This window comes from Microcaecilia unicolor, chromosome 11 (assembly GCF_901765095.1).
Source record: "Microcaecilia unicolor chromosome 11, aMicUni1.1, whole genome shotgun sequence".
NCBI classification, from domain to species: domain Eukaryota; kingdom Metazoa; phylum Chordata; class Amphibia; order Gymnophiona; family Siphonopidae; genus Microcaecilia; species Microcaecilia unicolor.
In genome coordinates this window covers 31,292,124-31,311,630 of record NC_044041.1, presented here as the reverse complement: position 1 = coordinate 31,311,630, position 19,507 = coordinate 31,292,124, and the positions used below count along the sequence as shown (strand labels likewise).

The 19,507-nt window shown below is 42.6% G+C and overlaps 1 protein-coding gene across 1 annotated transcript in view; it reads left to right on the top strand.

Annotated features, from left to right (window-relative positions):
- Positions 1–19,507, top strand: part of PTPN11 (protein tyrosine phosphatase non-receptor type 11) — an 82,306-nt gene that overhangs the window by 10,604 nt on the left and 52,195 nt on the right. Inside the window, 4 exon segments of the mRNA XM_030217524.1 lie at positions 4,546–4,738; positions 10,158–10,223; positions 10,225–10,275; positions 10,736–10,849. Coding sequence (XP_030073384.1) covers positions 4,546–4,738; positions 10,158–10,223; positions 10,225–10,275; positions 10,736–10,849 — 424 coding nt within the window.

Genomic DNA, 19,507 nt, shown 5'->3' with positions numbered 1-19,507 from the left:
CTACCTTAATAGCAGTCCATAGCTGGAGAAGTGAGAGTAAGACTCCCTGAGAGCTGTGGAATGAACTCTTTTACATTGTGTACTGAAAGCAAAATAATCGTTTGTTCTGATATTGGAGTTTTTTCCTCCCCTTTCGAAGTGCTTGAAGGATTGCCACTTTATGTGGATAATTCAATATTTTCAGTATGACTACCCGGGGTCTAACAGAGTCTGGTTTGCGTGGGTCCAGTCTGTGGGCGCGTTCCACCTACAGTGGTCCCAGGTGTTCTGGAAGGCCCAACTCTTTAGTAAACAGCGCCCCAAAAACGCCCATGAGCTCAGCACTCGTTACAGATTCAGGGATACACAGCAGCTGGAGGTTGCTTCTTTGGGAATTTTGTCTTGACAAGTAGTGAGCTCTTGTCGTAGCTGGGCATTAATAGTTTCACCAGCTTCCATGTGCTCCTCGAATTCACCAACCCACTGCTAGTATTGGCCGTGGCTTTACCAAGCTCTGTTATTACCGCATGAATTTGGCTAATTTTCCCCTCCAGTGAGGCCAGACGTTTATCTAAAAGCGTTTCCATTAATGTTGCCACTTGGCCGCCACTTCCAAGACCCAAAGCGAATTTTGTGCAGAGTCTGCCAGGCTTGCTGCCATTTTGTCTTCTGCAGACGGGTCCTCTCAAGCCCTTTCCTTGCCGGTTTCGCTGACATAGTAACTGCTCGCTGCTGAAATCTGCTCCGCCCGGATTACAGAAGTATGATTATGGTGAGGTTGAACGTGAGGACTAATAGGTTAGGGAAATATTAGGGTTTTTGGGGTGGGAGAGTAGGAGAGCTGCAAATCAGCGTCTTCTCATAGCGTCATGTGACTCTCCCCGGGTTGGAATCGTGGAAGTTACTAGAAATCTTTCTCTGTTAGATTTTCCTACTGTTCGTAAAGTAAAGGCTTTGAGTCCTCTACAGTCCTCATTGAAACACTTTGAGCTCCTGTGCTCTTCTAAGTTTGCCTTTAGGAGCCCTTTTAGTACAAAGAATTGATGACCACTTTACTATCTAATACTCTTTGCTGGATTTTATACAAAAGCCATGAGACCCTGGTAAGGCAAGTAGATTTGTCAGCTGTATTTTATCTTATTGGTCATTAGCTCATGTTTTAAAAATTGAACTAGTTGGGGATCTTGGGGAGGGTACTTAATTTTTTCTGGTTTTTGTTTTTTTTTCAGTATAAAATTCTGGTTAAGTTAAAATTTGCTCAAGATCAATCCTGGGAAAGCCAAGTTGTTCTGGGTTGGGGTGGGGGTAGGTAAAGCTTTGCCAACCCAGTCCATTGTTTGGAAGGTTATCCCAGTCTCACTTTGCATGACTTCTCTTTTTCAGAGTCTCTTAGTGGACTTTTCCCTTATGTTAGAGAGCCATGAGTATGTATCAGATAAGATCTAGGTTGCAAAGCATCAGATCAGGTGCATTTGCATTTGTAAATCCGTTGTTTTGGAATAAAATATCTTTTGAACTGAGCAAGGAGATGGATTGCATTGGAAAATTAAGGGATGTTTATTTATCTAGGCCTTTTCTATGGGTTATTTAGCAGCAATGAGTCATAGATGGGTGGTTGGGTGGAAGGTTTGTAGAGAAGTCATATATTCTGCATGGCAATTTATTATAGTTCTATTATGAGGTCAGTTTTCAAAAGCTGCTTACCTGAGTAGAAGGGCTGTTTGAACATTTTTATCTATCTGGATTGTAATATAAGATGCTCTTTTCTTGCTCTCTTGCTTGTTGGATTTTGGTAGGAAAGGGGACCATCTCAGCAATGGATATCTTCATTCAGCCAGTATCTAATAGGCACATTGATGGCAGCCTCTGACTGGCTGAGGCCTCAATTATGATGTTTAATTACCTTTATACTTCAGTTGCTGTAGTTAGCTAAGATGCATTTCAGTGTAAGGCAATATGTTCAGCTTGAAGCTAAGGAAACATCAGAATCTGTAATAAATCCCAAGGAGATGAATAGAGAGAACTCTGGAGTCTGGTGAGGCCTAGTAGGGCAAAGGAGCAGGAACAACATCTGGGAGGAGAGAATGTAGAGGGGGTGGTTAGAATTGGGGTAAAGAGAATGACTTGCTGGGGTAATTTTATAACAATTTCTATAAAAATCCTTATGTGTACCTGTTTTATACCCGTTTTACAAAAGCAACATAGGTGCCTGTGTGCTTTTATAAGACAATAATCTCAAATAGTGCACAATTCTCTTCCAAGAATTTACATCTACATGTATTCTATTTACATGATTAAAGCATGCATTTGCATCACTCAATGCAGACTACGCTCAGGAACGCGTCAGTACATTCCATATAAAAGCAGGCATGCTCTTGTTGGTATATGTACTTCTATGCATACATATTGGAAAAACCAAAAGCACTTTCAAAAGATCAGCTCAGGATAAACCCTTGGTGGAACACTCCCTCTTCATGGGGCATTGTTTTGAGGATTTTTTTGTTGTTGTTCTGGCTATGTGGACATGCTTTATAAAATGATCCTTAAAGTGTTCAGCTCCTGAGACTGTATACCAGAGGAAATAGTATAACCAGACGATGTGTATGTACCCATGGGGACTGAGCAAACTTCTGTAAGTGGCTCTAAAAGATAATGAAAGTTAAGTTCAGTCAGTGTCTGGTTGGCAGTTCGGTTTCTAAATACATGTCTTGAAATCCTTTGTACGTGTGACAGAGATCCAAAGTCAAGGAAAGGATTTGAGAATAAGTTCCCACTCCCATACCCAAACCACAGACTGGACTATGTTATGAGAGAAGGAAGAACAGGGTGGATCATGTCCATAAATTTATTTTTGTGCGTATTGCTGTTCCAGTATAACAAAGGTCATCTCAGTAAAAATGAGAGTGCGCCAAGGTAAACAAAAATCAAATTGATATAACTCCCCTTTCAGGTGTACGACCTCCATGCTAATAGATGTCAGTTTAACCTTAGAGTGAAGAAATAATGAATTTGGCCAGATATGGAATGTTTTTGAATTTTCAGATGTAAGCTTGAGTCAACCAAAGGCATAAGAAATAGCAAACAGCAAAAAAAAGGTGTTTGGAGCTATTTATTGAATGGAAGATACTCCAGTAACTTGTGCCCCCACTGTGCCTGAAATATTAAGTAGTTACTATTTTATTCACAATGATTAATAAAACCCAAAAGAAATCAGATAAAAATAGTCTTTACTACAATCATACTACCAAAAATAATTTTTAATTTACTAATATATTTCATGCCCAAACCCTAGTACCATCAACTGGAAACCATCTACCATACTGTAATGACATAATTAGTATAAACCAGCCTGTAACGTGTTTTGCAGTTAGTTTGCTCTTAGGATGTGGACAATATTTATTGATGCTACAAACTGATTTACACAAATGATGCAATTACAGTATAGTAGATGGTTTCCAGTTGATGGTACTAGAGTTTGGGCATGAAATATATTAGTAAATTAAAAATTAATTTTGGTAGTATGATTGTAGTAGACTTTTTATCTGATTTCTTTTGGGTTTTATTAATCAGCTTACCTGTAGAAATTTGTTCCCACTTTGTTTGCAACAATTCTTGCCGGGTAATTTGCCCTCCATTGGGGATGGGCAGTAATGAATATACCCCTTTTTTCACTGTGTCACAAGGGCAATTTCTCCATGTGGATTATTTTGCGCATACCATGACATCTGTGTAATTCCTTTGATTATCATCCTGCCTGTGACTTAAAAATGCAGATGATCATAAAAATAGCTTTGTTCTGTTTATAAAATAACAGGTTGCTTATAACTAGCGCTATTTATGGCTACGGTTACATGAGCTTTTGAGGCATTACAAGCTGCTTCTTTTGGTGTGCTGTGCTGAGACATAGAACTTAAAGTGGTAATTATTATTTTCTCCTCAAAATTTCAAATTACAGGATGCAGAGTGCTACTAAACAGCTTTGCGTCCACATTAGAGTACAGTGGTTTGGCCAGGTACTTTTTCCTTTTCTCTTTTACTCACTCAACACTAATGATAGAGTTCTACAGCCATGAGCTTTCATTCAGAACTGTTTGTGGATTTCTTCCTATTTTAATAGATGCATTCCCCCTCTGTTCTTAGTCTGATCATTGTGGCAATAGTCCTGAGGCTGCAAGCCATGCACCAGGGCTCCTCACTCAGCCCAATATCAGGCATTCTGAACCTGGCTACCAGGTGTTGCCAACAGCATTCTCAGTTAACCCAGTATATGAAAGACTTGATCTGGGAATCAAACTCAAGTCCCTCCATGTGGTAGGCCAGCCCTGGAGCACAGTGGTAATATTCATAGCGGTAATATTCACAGCAGAGTTTTTCTTGAAGCTTTCTATGCTTAACAATGAGAGGTACTAATTTAGGGTATTATTCTTTGACTTCTTGTCTCTAGTTTGTGCTAATTCTCCTTTGGTTATCTCTCAGGATTACAGACGTGGCAAATGGGCAAACAGTAAGATACTATGAATGAGAAGGGACATTGATAGAAAACTGTATTTGTCTTTCACGTTGAAGGTGGTTCCATGGGCACCTCTCAGGAAAAGAGGCTGAAAAACTGTTGACAGAAAAGGGAAAACATGGAAGCTTCCTTGTACGGGAGAGTCAGAGCCAACCAGGGGACTTTGTTCTTTCAGTTCGCACAGGGGATGATAAGGGAGAAATCAACGAAGGGAAATCAAAAGTGACACACGTGATGATACGGTGCCAGGTAAAGCCAACAAACCAAGTTCTTTGTTGTGTTAGATGGCAAGTAAGTGTTCTTAAAGAACCACAAAGCACAGAATGCAATGTTTTCTGACCCAGTAGTTCCTTCCTCCTACTTTAAAAAAAAATAAAATAAATATATATATATATATATATATATAAATATTTTTTACAGATCAGAGCAAGGTCTGGTAACTCTCACACCATAAAGCTTCATTTTCAGCTATATGAAAATTTTCCTTATTTTTATATCCTTTTCTTCTCCCCCCCCCCCCCCCACAAAAAAAAAAAACCAAAAAAACATACCTAACCTGGTCATGACAGTGGGTGTTAGAGTCCTGAATCCAGCCACCAGTTATTACCTTGTTCTTCCATGAATGACAACATCCACAGCTGTTTGAGGGAGTGGAAACCCCAACTTTGGGGACCTTCCATGTGGCAGTGCCCAGCACTTGCCACCTGAGTCACTGAGTTGAATCAGGTTCCTTCCAATTCACATATAAGAGCATTTTTTCCCTTAACTGGCAGACATCAGTTTTATATACTTTTATGCAAAGTGTATGAAGCTGTGATAATTGCACAACATTTAACAGGAATCAATTAATTTGAGAGGACATGTCCAATTTATAGTGATTCAGAATGACTAGAGGGAAATTTAGTTAAAATAGGCTGTTCATTCCATATAATCATTATGTGCTAAATAAGTTACTTCCTTGTTGTTTAGACGTATGGGTATATGCTCTCCTTCCAGCAGTTGGAGACTGACACCACCCTATAAGTATCTTGTGCAGCCCTCTGCCAGCCAGTATTTTTTCAGTCTCTAGCAGGTGGTAGGTGAGCTCTCCTGTGCAGCCTGGATGTGGGGTGAGAAGGACAAATGAAGGGATGTTTGAGTAAGAAGAATTCTGTGGAACCCATGAGCAAAAGAGACTAGAAACTGCAGTGTTGTTTCAGTAGTTCTGGGGGTGCAACCCCTGGGTGGCCTCCCCCCCCCCCCCCCACACTCTCCTAGCATCTGCAGGAGGCTGGGTGCCTGTACCTTGGTCTCTCTCCCCCAATGCTTGAGCACCCATCTATCAGACAAGCATTTTTTTTAAAAATTGCAAATCCAGTTCCTTAAGTTGCGTACAGCTACACTAAGGATACTTGACCGGTGAAGGCCTAGTCAGCAGCAGGAGAGGTCCTCAGAAGAGGATCAAGTGCGGAGGGGTAAGGGGCTACAGTTGTCTGAGGTGCACAGTTCACATCTAGTAGGAAGTCAGTTCCCTGATTATGACAGCCCCAGCAGAGTGAAGTTGACTATATGTTCAGTGTGGCAGCCATCCATCCAGCATAGCTGTGGGTAGGCGTTGCTGCAGCTGCGAGGAAGGCTGTGCCAGGTTGGTTCCAGCAGGGCCGGTGTTAGGTGTGACAGTATGCATGTGGCACATGTGAACCATGGTCCTAGAGATTATTTAGATGTGGTAGAAGTAGAGGATTTGCGACAGTTTTCACCAAAATCCATTTTGCTTCCAGCAGCAGTACCAGCAGCTGGTAGAAGGGCCTCACTGAGTTGTATCTCATGGAGGTGCAGTTTTCTGCAGGGGTGGATGACTGAGAAGCTCTGGCGGCAGGATTCTTGAAAGACTTTTCCCCCAAATTTGTGTTTTTATTGCTTTAATAATTTTTTATGAAGAGAGGCTTGGTAGCAGGTGGCCGGAATGCAGGGGATCCAGGGGTTTCCTCTAAGGCCAGTCAGATGCCAGAAAAGAAGCCTAGGACCGCAAAGGAGGAGCATAATGTCTGTGGTGTCCGAAGGGTCTCTGGATCAAGCCAGAGGCTCTTCAGAGGACCAGGTGGTCTGGCAAGAGGGAGCTCCTTGCTGAGGAAGAGGTTTCTTTGGGGGATGTCTTAGTGGTGAAGATTTTTCACTGGGATCAACTACCCAATTTGATATGTTGCTCATGGCCCCCAAGATTTTGGAAGAGTGTGTGAAAGGATAGCAAAGAATCAAAGGATCCTTTTTTAAAGGGAATTAAGAAGTCTTCTAGGGAATTCCATATACATAGGGCTGTCAAGGAGATGATTGTGGCCAAATGGGACATCACAGATGCAAGGTTTAAGATGGGACTTTCCATGACTAGGTTTTATCCTATCTACTTGGAAGAAAAGAAGAGCTGCACTTGCCAAAGGTGGATGCACTTATGTTGGCCATTACTAAGAAACCAGACTCCTGGAGTGTCCTAGTGTATTTAGTTGGGCACTGGCCACTAGGAGACCCATGAAGGAGTCTATCAGGTACTTTATAGGCTGGGGAAAGTGAGTGACATGCAAAAGTTCTGTTTCTTAGCTAGGGGGTCACAGAGGAGGCCAGAAGTTGGGTCCAGTGTTTGCCTGGCTCCTCGAAGTGCACAGTGACTTACAATGCAGTTGATTATATTTAGCTTTAAAGAAATAGCTTCATTCTCTTATAAGGCAACTATTCTTAAGTTGATTATGGCTAGGTTTATTTATGGTTAGGGATCACTTGTGTCCCTGTAGGTTGTGAGACTAGAATAAAGATGATGTTACATGAGCTTTGAAACATCATAGGTGCTGCATCTTTGGTTATTCTGTGTTGAGATGCAGACGAACCTTTTATAAAGTGTTTATATTATATTATTGGTGAGATTTTGGAGGACCACGCTCTCAAGTGTTTTTGGGTAACGTCATAGCAATGGCATATGTAAATTGACAGGGAGGCACTCTTAGTTGGCAAGTATTGGAGGAAGTGAGCAGACTGCCTGGGTGGAGCATCATTTTCTGGATCTGTCTGAAGTGCATGTGGCAGGAGTGGAGAACATCTTGGTGGACTTCCTAAGCAGAAATACCTAGACCCTGAGGAATGGAGTTTGTCAGAGGTGGTCTTCACGTGCATTGTGAGGTGGTGTGGAAGTCCATCTATGAATCTCATGGCCACGGCCAAGAGCTCAGTTCTTCAGTCACAGGCGAGAGTGGCAGTTGGTGGGTATAGATGCACTGAATCAGCGATGGTTGCAGGACAGTCTTCTATACATGTTTCCACCTTGGCCGTTGCTGGACAGCTCTTCTAAGGATTAAGAGCAACCCCGGGAGGGAGGGTCAAGTAGCTCTGGATTGGTATTGGAAACCTTTGTACAAGTATCTGATGAGGTTGAACGTCAGGGACTTCCTAGACCTATGCAGCGAGGAGGCTGTGTTGGCTGGTTCAGATGCAAGACCTGTCTCTGTTTTGTCTTAATGGCCTTGCTATTGAGAGGAAGAGGTTTCGCAAATGAGGATATTCCTTTTGGATCATTGCCACCCTTTTGCATTCCAGAAAGACTTCAACTTACTTAGTGTAGATCTGTGTATGGTGGATTTTACAGGCATAGTGTTAATTCTGGCAGATGGTCCCTTTGCAGTTGTCCATTCTAGAGAATCTGTTTTTTCTTTCTTTTTTTTTTGTTGTTGCAGGATGGCATGGATAAGGGGTTGGTCCTAGCCTCCCAGAAGATGCAGGTGTTGGGGCTTGGTGCAGAGGAGATCCTTGGGGTCGTATCCAGATGTGGTACAATTTTTTTATGAGGGGCTTGAAGCTGTCGTGGCTCTTGAGGCATCCGGTTGTACCCCCATGGAACTTGAACTTGGTTATTTTGGCTCTAGCGTGAGCACCCTTTGAGTGCGTTAAGGAGAATGTGAAGAATGTCACATTGAAGGCGGTATTTCTGGTGGCTATATGTTCAGCTAGGAGAATTTCAGTGTTGCAGGTGTTGTCAGGAACCATTTTTTGGTCCTCTCACAGGAAAAATGTAGTTCCATTCCCTTCCTGCCCAACACTGATTGATGGGAGATGAAGATAGAATTGATCTTCTTGACAGTTTTTTGAAAATCAGGAGGTGAGATTATGCAAGAAAGCATAATGGGATGGTGAAGACCCATGGAAAGCTATACTGCATTGGAGGAACACACAAACAAAAGGGCAAGGATAGAAGCCCAGCACAGTGTCTGAGGTCAAGGAGACCGAAGACATCTCTGTCAATAACCAGTAAGTTACTTGCCTGTTGTGTTGGTTTTCTTATTACACCTTGTATCACACAGGGTTCAAGAGATTTGCATGATTTGAATATTAGGGACTTCCTGTAGTCCGCATGAACCATTGGCATTTGGATACCTGCGTGCAAAAGGTCACACCATTCTTATGTCTAGTAGACATTAAAAGAACTCCATCATCATAATCATGTGGACCTGCGAGTGGCTAAGCAACCAATTTCACAAGGGCCGCACACACATCAGTTAATAGATTGGTTAAGCATGCCCCCATGCTTCAGTACGTTCCCAAGTACAGAGAGCACAGGACCTGCAGGAAGGGCAGTGATGAGAATCCTGAGCCAGTGGGCACACCTGTCAGAAGTACCAAGTTTGCCTGCCATGCTTATCAGCAGCACAGTGATACCAGGCAGGAACCAGCATTTGCATGTGCAGAAGAGCCCTGCACTCAAAGCCACCTCAACTTGATCTGTAAGACATATATCATAGAAAGTTGTGTATAGCTCAAAGATTAAAAAAAAAAAAAAAGGGAGATGTTACAGATTTGAATTTTATGCTGATGCCACCTAGTGGCTCATTGTTTTCCTGTTTCCTGTTTGTTGTCGCCTTTAACCTTTAGCTGTAATACAGCATGGTTTTATTTATTTATTTAATACATTTATACCTCCACATTTTCCCACTAGTTGTAGGCTCAGTGTGGCTTACACATAACCGTAGGGTAGGCTACAGTTCAGAAAGTATAAATGAACAATGTAATAGTAGGTTATTAAGCGTATAGGTATCATATAAAACAACAGAGATAACAAAAGGTATTTCAGGGTAATACAAGATAATAAGGTCCATGGATTTTACTGAAAACAGAAAAAATTAAGATTAGGTTGAGTCTGGATGGTATGCTTTTTTGAGCATGGTGGTCTTCAATAATTAAGATTAGGTTGAGTCTGGAAGGTATGCCTTTTTGAGCATGGTGGTCTTCAATAATTAAGATTAGGTTGAGTCTGGAAGGTATGCCTTTTTGAGCATGGTGGTCTTCAATACAGCCAGGAAACAACCTCACGAAACTCCATATATATATATATATACTTTTTTTTTTAACTCTGAAACAAAGGGCTGTGCACCAGGGTTCCTTCTGGGACCTAAATCCAACCTCTATGATGTCACCCTTGAATAATGACTAAATCCTGTACCAAGGGGGGTTGTGATTACAGAAGGTAGTGCTTCATTGATCAGTACAAATATGAATACATTGTACTTGTTGGAATGTAGAAGTGAACAAATTTATAGTATTGATTATTAACATATCCGTTTTGGATGTTGAATATTCTACAGAATTGCTCTCTGAGACTCATGTGTCACTTGGGGTTCTCACTTTTTTTCCCTCTCTTTTTCTTTGCAAGGATCTGAAATATGATGTTGGTGGAGGGGAGAAATTTGATTCTCTAACAGATCTTGTGGAACATTATAAAAAAAAACCCAATGGTGGAAACATTGGGCACAGTACTTCAGTTGAAACAGGTAAGGGGAAGCAGTGTCTCAGCATAAGAATTGACTTGTTAAACATATTATTGTTGAGAATTAGTACTACTTTATGTCTTCCATGTGCTTCAAAGGTGGTGTCCTTTGCATTTTAGAGATGATTTCCTCTCCAGCTACAACGGAATTGTGATTTTTGAGGAAAGTCTGTTCTAAAAAGTCTAGCATACTTTTTTCCTTGTACGTAGTTCTGATGTTCAGAAAAGCACTTTAGCAGCATTGATTTCTGATGCATAATCATTGAATTGAAATTTATACAAGTAAAGGGATCTGTAGTTTTCAAGCATTTTTAATAAGTGATAATATATAATTTTTGGCAAAATAATAGGTTAGGATTTTGAATAACAGAAAACTTGTTTATCTGTTGGATATACATTAACTCCCTTTTTTACACTTTCTGCTGACTTGATATTTAAAATGGTTTGCTGTTTGCCCTGTCTAGCCTCTGAATACAACCCGTATTAATGCAGCAGAGATTGAGAGCCGGGTGAGAGAACTCAGCAAATTGGCTGAGACCACAGACAAAGTAAAACAAGGCTTTTGGGAAGAATTTGAGGTAAGTTGGTCTAGTTAATATTTGTTGACATTTGAAAGGCAGCTGAAGCATCTCATGTTCTGTGTGAAAATATATGAATGAGGCTTTGTGAGACCCTTTTACTATTAAAAGAGTGGCCTTTTAGAAGAGGGTGGATTGGGGGTTGTAGAGTAGGATGCAGAATTGATGTACAACTTCACTTGTGTTGGTATCACTGTTTGGGTAGAGATGTGTACAAGTGAGGAATAAGAGTTGGGGTAGTAGGGGGGGGGAGGGTTGGGGAAGGGGGGGGGGGGTTATAAAATTGTTTATGGCAAAAACTGTTTTTTTTGATTCAGCTGATCGTTCAGAGCCACTGTTATAGCAGCGTTGTTTACATTATGTATGTTTCTGGTTCTTGTCGCTGTGACTGCTCAATAAAAAAGATTTAAACATAAAAGAGTGGCCTTGTGTTTTTATGATTATCCAATTGTCACTCTTACTATGTGGTACAACTTTTGTCATAATTTCTAATCCCCTACTCTTTTTTTGCATGTACCAGATTCTCTCAGTAGAACGTTTTGGTAATCCCTACCTTTCTTCACATTAGGTTGGATGTAATTGGAATAAAGATGGGATGGAAAATTTGATAGACATTTAAATACCTCTATGGTATAAATGCATAGAGTCATCTGAAAGGAAGCTCTGGAATAAGGGGGCATAGGTTGAAGATGAAGGGGGATGGATTCAGTAGTAATCTAAGGAAATACTTCTTTACGTAAAGAACAGTCTTCCAGTAGAGATGAAGAATGTATCTGCGTTTAAGAAGACTGGGGACAAGCGCAAAGGATCTCTAAGGGAGAAGAAAAGATAGTATGGATAAGCCATATAAGCTGTCAGTTCCTATGTCGCTCCATCTTTAGTGTTACTGGTCCCACTCTCTCCTATTACATTTAAGATTAGAAACTTATTTCCAGAAGTTTAAAAAATTGTCTCAAAGCATACTTTTTTTTTTTTTACTTTATTTTGTAGGCTTTCCATTTTGAGTCACTTCTTAGGATTTGAGTTAGTGGCGACCCTGGGCTTTAAAATCTACAGTAGGAAAGCATTATTGCTGATCTTCCTAAGTTGTATTTCTCCTTTATCTTTTTTTTTTCTGTCTGTACTAGTATCTGTTGTACCAATAATTAGACACCTTTGTAAACTGCCTAGATGGGTTTACCTTTGGACGGTATATCAAATAAATGTTAAACTTGAAACTAGAAGTTAACATAGTAGACGATGGCTGCAAAAGGCCAGTTGGCCTACCTAGTCAACCCAAATAGGATTCACTCTTGAATATTTCCCATGCGTCAGTTTATGCCAGCTTCTCTTCTTCTATAGGCTTTTGTCATATTCTTTGATTCCCATAAGTCCAACATTTAGCCCCCTGCCCCCCCCCCCCACATTCTCCAATAATCCAAACATCCATCAAGACCTTTGAGGCTGCTGTCCTAACACCTGGCGCCCCCACTCGTTGGTGATTGTCTGCTAACCACAGTTGCTCTACGCAGCCTTCTTAGTCATCTTGAAAGCCTGATGTGGCCATACCACTGCAGCTAGGGTTGTAACAGAAGCGGTACAGCTTCTTTCTCATGTCTAGACCAAAATAGGAGAGTCAAATGAGTCAAAATTGTTAAATGAAAAATAACTGGCAAGAACAACTTTAATCCCATGTAATAATTTTCTTATTTTGTAAAGAAAAATATGCCCTGATTGGTGTGTGTGTTTTGAGCTCCTGAAAGGTGCATTGGGGAGCCAGCACATAAAGCATTTTTTTTTTTAAATTTTGCAACGTGGTCTCTCCTCTTTCCTTTCCTTGCTCTTCCCATTTGCTGTGAATATAGAGCCTCTTCCTCTTCTGCCCTCAGCCTTCACCCCCTCCCTCCAATGAGTCCAGTGCCTCTATTTCACCAGCCCCCTCCCCTGGTCATCAAACCTTATATCTTCACTAGCAGCGGCAGCCATAATGAACTGCCTGGGCCGACCTCGATCCTTTCCTCTGCCGTGTCCTGCCCTCTGCTGCAACTTCATGTTTATGTGCAGGTGGGATGCTGTAGAGGAAAAGTTACATATTGGCCCAGGAAATTCATTATGGCTGTTGCAGCTGGCGAAGACAGCTTGATGACAGGATGATGGGGCTGGTGAAGAAGAGGCAGTGGAGTTGCGGGGGAGTGGGGGAGCCTGAGGGCAGAAGAGGGTGAGGTGCTGGAGTCGTTATGGGGTGGGGGGGTGCTAAGGGAAGGAGAGGGAGAGGTGCAGCAGTTGCAGGGGGTCTAAGACCAGAAGAGGGCAGAGATGCTGGAATTGCGAGTGTGGGATGGTGGCGGCTCAGGGCAGAAGAGGTGGTGGTGGGGCTGAGGGAAGATAAGGGAGAGAGAAGCTGCCTCGTGTGGGAGCTGAGGGGAGAGATGCTGGCACTGGACCCCCCTAACGGAAGTAGGGAGGGAGAGGTTCTGGACATGTAGGGAAGAGGTACAGGAGAGATGCTGGACTTGGGGGGGGGGGAGGATTAAGGGGACAAGGTAACTTCCATGTAAAAAATGTGCTAGTTATGATTTGTGCCTGTTGCTGGGGGGGGGGGGGGGGGGGGGGAAGATAGGGTATTTGTGAATGCAGAGCCTCTCCTCTCTTTACCAGCATGTGATGAGAGGAGAAAGAGTGCCGGTAGAGGAAGACAGGTGAAGAAAAGGATATGAAAGGAGGTGGAGACGTGATGAGAGAAGGAGTGCCGATAAAGGAAGGGAAGCGTTCAGTGTGCTCTTGGAACCCAATGTGAGCAACCTATGAAAATTTCAGGTGTTTTCAACACAGATTTTCTTAGAGTCCCTCCGGACCAGCCCAGAATGTGACTGGCACGCCTTCCAGCAGGTGCAGACTGAGAACTTAGACTCTAGAGAGAGCCAATAAGAGCCCTGCCAGCTAGAGACAGATTCAGTATTCTCAGTCTCCAGCAGATGGAAGATGGTGAGCCCGTCAGTCTCCTTATTTAATGCTTTCTCTTTCTTTTTTTCTTGATTGATTTAGCTGATATCAAAAAAATATATATAGTTGTGTTTTATGGTTCTTCTTCTGTGCATCTGGTGTTTTCCTGGTTGTGGAGGCTGAGGCCCGTGGGTCTCTTTCAGCCTTGGGGGGTGTCATACTTGGGTGGCCGGCTCCCTCTCCCCAAGTCCTCCCTAGTGTCAGCGAGATGCGCTGGTTATTCTTTTAATTATAATTGCCTCAGTTTCTTCTGGGGAAGAGCTGTTCAAGGCAGGGAGAGGCAGCCACGTAAAAAAAAAAAAAAATCGAACAGCTGTTTATGTGAGGTGCAAGCGAGCAAGGCAGCTTCCTTTCCTCTGTTTGTGGCAGCTAGCCTCGGTTGTTACATTGACAGATTCAGCGTTTCAGGAGTTACCGTTTTTAAAAGAAACATAACTGACTTAAAAGAGGAACAAAACAAAAGAGGTCGTGCTGGTGCCTCTTAATGTCATGTCGGAAAAACTCTGCCACTGCGGATTGTCAGCAGTGAGATTTAGGAGTGAGTGAGTGCTGTAAATATTGCACTGCTTCAGAAATTTTACTGGAGACAGGTCCCGCTGTTTCAGTCTCGGCGGTGGTCGTGGGAGGTATGGATTTGGGCTTTTATAAAGATAAGCCGACGGCTCCGGTTTTGGCGGGAAATGCCGCCATTTTCTCTGCTCCGTCAGGGTTAGCAGAGCAGTCTGTTTCTCTGCCCATTCTTTTGGCACAGCAGCCTGTTCTACCTGCAGGGTCAAAAGGGGGTTTCCCTCCTGAATTCGTCCTGCAAATGTTCAAGGCTTTTCTCCTATAAAAATTAGACCCTCCTTCAACTTCTTTGAGAAGGTCTATAGCAGGTCCGATGGTCTCTGCTAAGCATCCTGGGATATGGATGAGGATGTGGGTTCTGAGCCAGACCAGAACATGCTCTCTCTCGAGGGACAAGATTTTTTTAAGTGAAGAACATGTAGCTGATGACTCTAGTCAGGTAGACTTAGGTCCTGACTTTCTCCTCCTGGGGGAGTATCTTTTGGTGGTTAGAATTTTCCACAAAGAGGATTTACAGGAGCTAATCTCTTTCGTTTCCACTACTTTACGTTTTGAGGAAGAGGAGTCTCCTGTTGTAGAAGGACGGAAGGTGGATCTTCTAGTGAAGAGCATTTAAAGGCCAGGTAAGACCTTTCCTATGCACCAGGATATCAGAGACATCATTCAGGATCAGTGGAATGTGCCATATTCCTCTTTTAGATCCACTAAGTCTATGATTCGTCTCTATCCGGTGCCGGATTCATTCAAATCCCTTCTGAAACCTCCGGTGTTGGAAGACTGGAGGAGAAAAACTGAGGGAAGGACTCTGTTTAAAATATGACAGGTACACTTGCCTCTGAAACTAGAAAGAAAGACCGCCCGGTTTAAGTATCAGAATTGAGGGGGGATGTGAGGAAAACTGTTTTTTGTTTGCTGTGTTGAACTGTGACCATTTGAGAACATCCCCAGCAAGGGAAAGGGGAGGGAAATGAAAGAGGCTGTATGAACTGCTCTGGGGCCTGAAGAGTGTTTCATTAGAAGACACAAAGTAAATGCTTCCGGTTGTGCTTGAATTAAAGGGAAGAGTATTATGTTGAATTGAGAAAAGAAAGACAAAATAAAAACTTTTTATAAGAGCACTGGCTTTTGGGTGAGCATTTGTGAAAGGAACAAGAAGGAAATTGGACAAACAGAGGACTCCCTGGGGCTTGAGGCCAGATCGGAGAGACGTCCATTGAGGTGTGGGACCGAACAGTCGCTGTGCTTGGAAGGAAGCTAAGCAGGGTCAGCCCCAGCCGGGTCCTGGAAGGGTGACCCGGCTACAGTGGCAACATCATTAACTGGATAAAAAGCTTCATCACTACAAGATCCTACCAAGTCAAAGGGCCTACAAACATGCCATCTCCATGGCTATCGGAATGTGGAGTGCCACAGGGGTCTCCACTTTCTCCGATACCCTTCTGGCTAGGTTACACACTTTGTCACATTGGCAAAAGCATATTTATCATGACTTTTTGCAAAATGTGGTGATTGATTTCACTTTCATAGGCTGTCTTCGTGGTGGCCCATCCTTTGGGAATGTTGAAGGAAGAAATCGAATGGAAAATGATTTTGGTGTTTCTATGCATTTCCTACAGGGCCATGCCCTGCATAAACTGTGGATCACTACGATGAGTTTGTCCTCTCTGCAGATTACAGTATGCATGTTGTATCTGTTATAGTAACATATTAACATATCAGATGTCGGCAGATGAAGACCTGCACAGTCCATGCAGTCTACCCACCAAGGTGTCTAGAGTTGTGTCAGACACACTGCACAGGTTCTACTTCTTCATGGTTAAACATTGGTACTTTATCTCTCCCTGCCAATTATAGGGCACAGACCATAGAAGTCTGCCCGGCGCTGGTCCTAATTTCCAAGTATGGGAGTTACTGCGTGGGATAAGCATAAAGGAATCCTGTGCTGAAGGAATGGATCCTCAGGAGCTTAGTCAAGATCGGGAGGCGGGGCTGGTGGTTGGGAGGCGGGGATAGTGCTGGGCAGACTTATACGGTCTGTGCCAGAGCCGGTGGTGGGAAGCAGGACTGGTGGTTGGGAGGCGGGGATAGTGCTGGACAGACTTGTACGGTCTGTGCCAGAGCCGGTGGTTGGGAGGCAGGGCTAGTGGTTGGGAGGTGAGAATAGTACTGGGCAGACTTATACGGTCTGTGGCAGAGCCGGTGGTTGGGAGGCGGGGCTGGTGGTTGGGAGGCGGGGATAGTGCTGGGCAGACTTATACGGTCTGTGCCCTGAAGAGCACAGGTACAAATCAAAGTAGGGTATACACAAAAAGCAGCAAATATGAGTTATCTTGTTGGGCAGAGTGGATGGACCATGCAGGTCTTTTTCTGCCGCCACCTACTATGTTATTGTTGAAGCCCACCTCAGCCTTGATCCTGATCCGTCTTTACCATTTACAGGACCCAGACTGTAGAAGTCTGTCTGGTATTGTCTTCCCAACCTTTGAAGCTGCCGTCAAAATTCACTCTAGCTATGAGGCCAGGTCTGACAGGGAAACGGTGAGGAAGGACGCGCCATGTATGACAGCCCTCTGTCCACTATCAGGGAGTTGGGCTACTTATTCTGCATATTTAAATGTTTTTTTTTCCTCTGTCATTTTTGCTCTTTTGTTACATGCATAGTGTCTAGGATTATCTCTTATGTGTATCTGGCCAGTTCTGTGCATATATCGTCATGCTATAAAAATAACAATTTGTCGTACTGGCAGAAATGAATGTGTGTCACCGTTTCTTGGTGCTGCACTGCTGTGTATGCTCCAGCCCCACGGTAGCCATCAACACTTCAGTGTAATGATGGAAAATATTCATTCTACTTATGTATACTTTCACTGCAGAAGTACTTAATAAAGAACTGTCTTTGTTCACCATTAATTCATTCTACAGTTGCACCTCATTTACAGAGCTGACTGCTGAATTTTGTGGTTGGTGGCTTTTTAAAGGTTTGTTTTAATATTGCTGTAATGGTGAAAAAAATGCAGTTAAATAACTATAAAATTTAGTATTGCATATATTAAATTAGTCTAAGAAAGATATCGCCTACGACTTCCTTAGTGTGCAATTCGTTTGTTTGTTTTATGAAACCTAATGTCTGAGGTAGGGACAAGCTGGGTGTACTGACAATAGTGATGATATTGATGGCAGCCATGACAATTGTTGTATGTCCCATGGGCACTGGCAGCAACACGATATCCATTCTCATCCTGATTGTGTAAGGGATGAAGGTGGGTCATCTGCTGGAAGTAAGCAGATTTGAAAAGCAAAGTGCCCCAATCGTCTAATTGGGATGGGAGGGAGGAGAGGAAGCAAACAGCTAGAGGAGTGTAGTGTTGTCAATGGGTGTGATTGGAGTATAGAAGAGAGGGCTGGCAAATGATGGCCCTTGATGGAAGTATAGTTCTCTGTCACTGAGCTAAGGGTTGAAGGCAGAGACTGCTGTCCTGAGGCTGCTAGAAGCTGATATTACTGTGCCTGGAAATGCTAGTGACAACTGGGATTCCTTCTGAGAAGGATTGGGGACAGTATTTGTCATCTGTCAATGTGAATACAGATGGGAACACAGAAGGAGGGGAAGCATGACCTATGATCCAGCATGCTACTGTTTTTTGTGGGTGTAGTATGAAATGATGTTCATGCAACCAGCTGGCAACCTTACGTAGACAGACTTGCAGAGGTCCAAGATCAAGGTTTGTATTAGCGGTGTATTGAATAATAAAAATGCTGTCTGCATAAAAGTATGCACCAAAGCCTAAAGATTGAATTAGAACAGCGAGGGGACTGAGCAAAAGATTTTAAAAATTGGTGATAATCCCTTATGTGGGACCCCACATGAGGGATGATAATCCTGCTGATAATTTATCCTTCATGGCTACCTTAAACCAATGGTTTTGAAAAAAAGATGCAAAACAATTATAGAGACTGTGTTGTTTATACCAACAGAGGTGAGCCTTTGAAAGAGAAAAATGCTGTTAATGACATCAAAGGCAGAAAATAGGTTGAGTGATACTGTCTGTGATGAAGCCTTCCAGTTTACTGTAGATCTCACTTAGAAGAGCTGCCAAGACAGTTTCCGTACTGCAGCCCATTCTGAAACCCAGAATGTCAAGGGTGTAAGGCTAATACAGATTCAAGATGTGATCGTAACTGCTGGAAAACAGTATTTTCAATGATCTTTGCCAAAATTGGAATATTTGACATAAGGTGATAGTTGGGTGGAACAGAGGGATCTGCAGATTGTTTTTTTTTTTTTTTTTGAAGGTTGGACATATTATCGCAGTCTTAAGAGAATCTGGGACAATTCCTTCAGCCAAACTTAGGAATCCAAGATGAAGGAATTGGATATAAAATGGTTGATGTAATATTTAAAACAGAGATAGATTTGGTCACAGCCTCCTCAGAGGGTATGTTGAAGGAAAACCACTGAGAACTTGGAGTTGGTGTTAGCCGAATAGGGTCACAGCTATCTACAATAGGAAACGATGATTGTAGGAAACTGAGCTTTGAAAGAAAAAATTGAGCTAGTGAATCAGCAGTAGGAACAGCAAATGAATCTGGTTCTAAATGTGGCTGTGTAAGGTCATTGAAAACTGAGAACAGTTTCTTATTAGAGTCCAATATATTCTGGATCAAGTTAGTGTAAAAATTCCTTCTGACATTTTGCAGTTGTGCTGTGTAATAATGCTGTTGGTTTTTGCAGGCAAGATAAGTGTCTGTTATTTTGTGTTTATGCCAGTCTTTCTGCTCTCCTCACTTGGCGCTTGAGGAGAATGAGGCCTTGGTGAAACCAAGGTTTATGGTTAGGATTGGGGAAGTTTTACAGAATGTAATGGGGCTACCTTGTCAATTTAAAATTAACATGGAGATGAGAATTCTATAATTGCAGTTATTGGTTAAGGGATAGGTTTGCAAAGTCACAGAAAAGAGGTCCAAGAAAGTTGGAAAGGAACTCTGATCAATAGAATGCAATTTCCTTCTCCACTGGCCTGGTCGGGGGGGGGGGGGGGGTGAAGATGACAGATGTGCCAAGAGAGAGAGAGAAAAAAGGAGGAGATGATGGTCAGTCCATGAGATTGG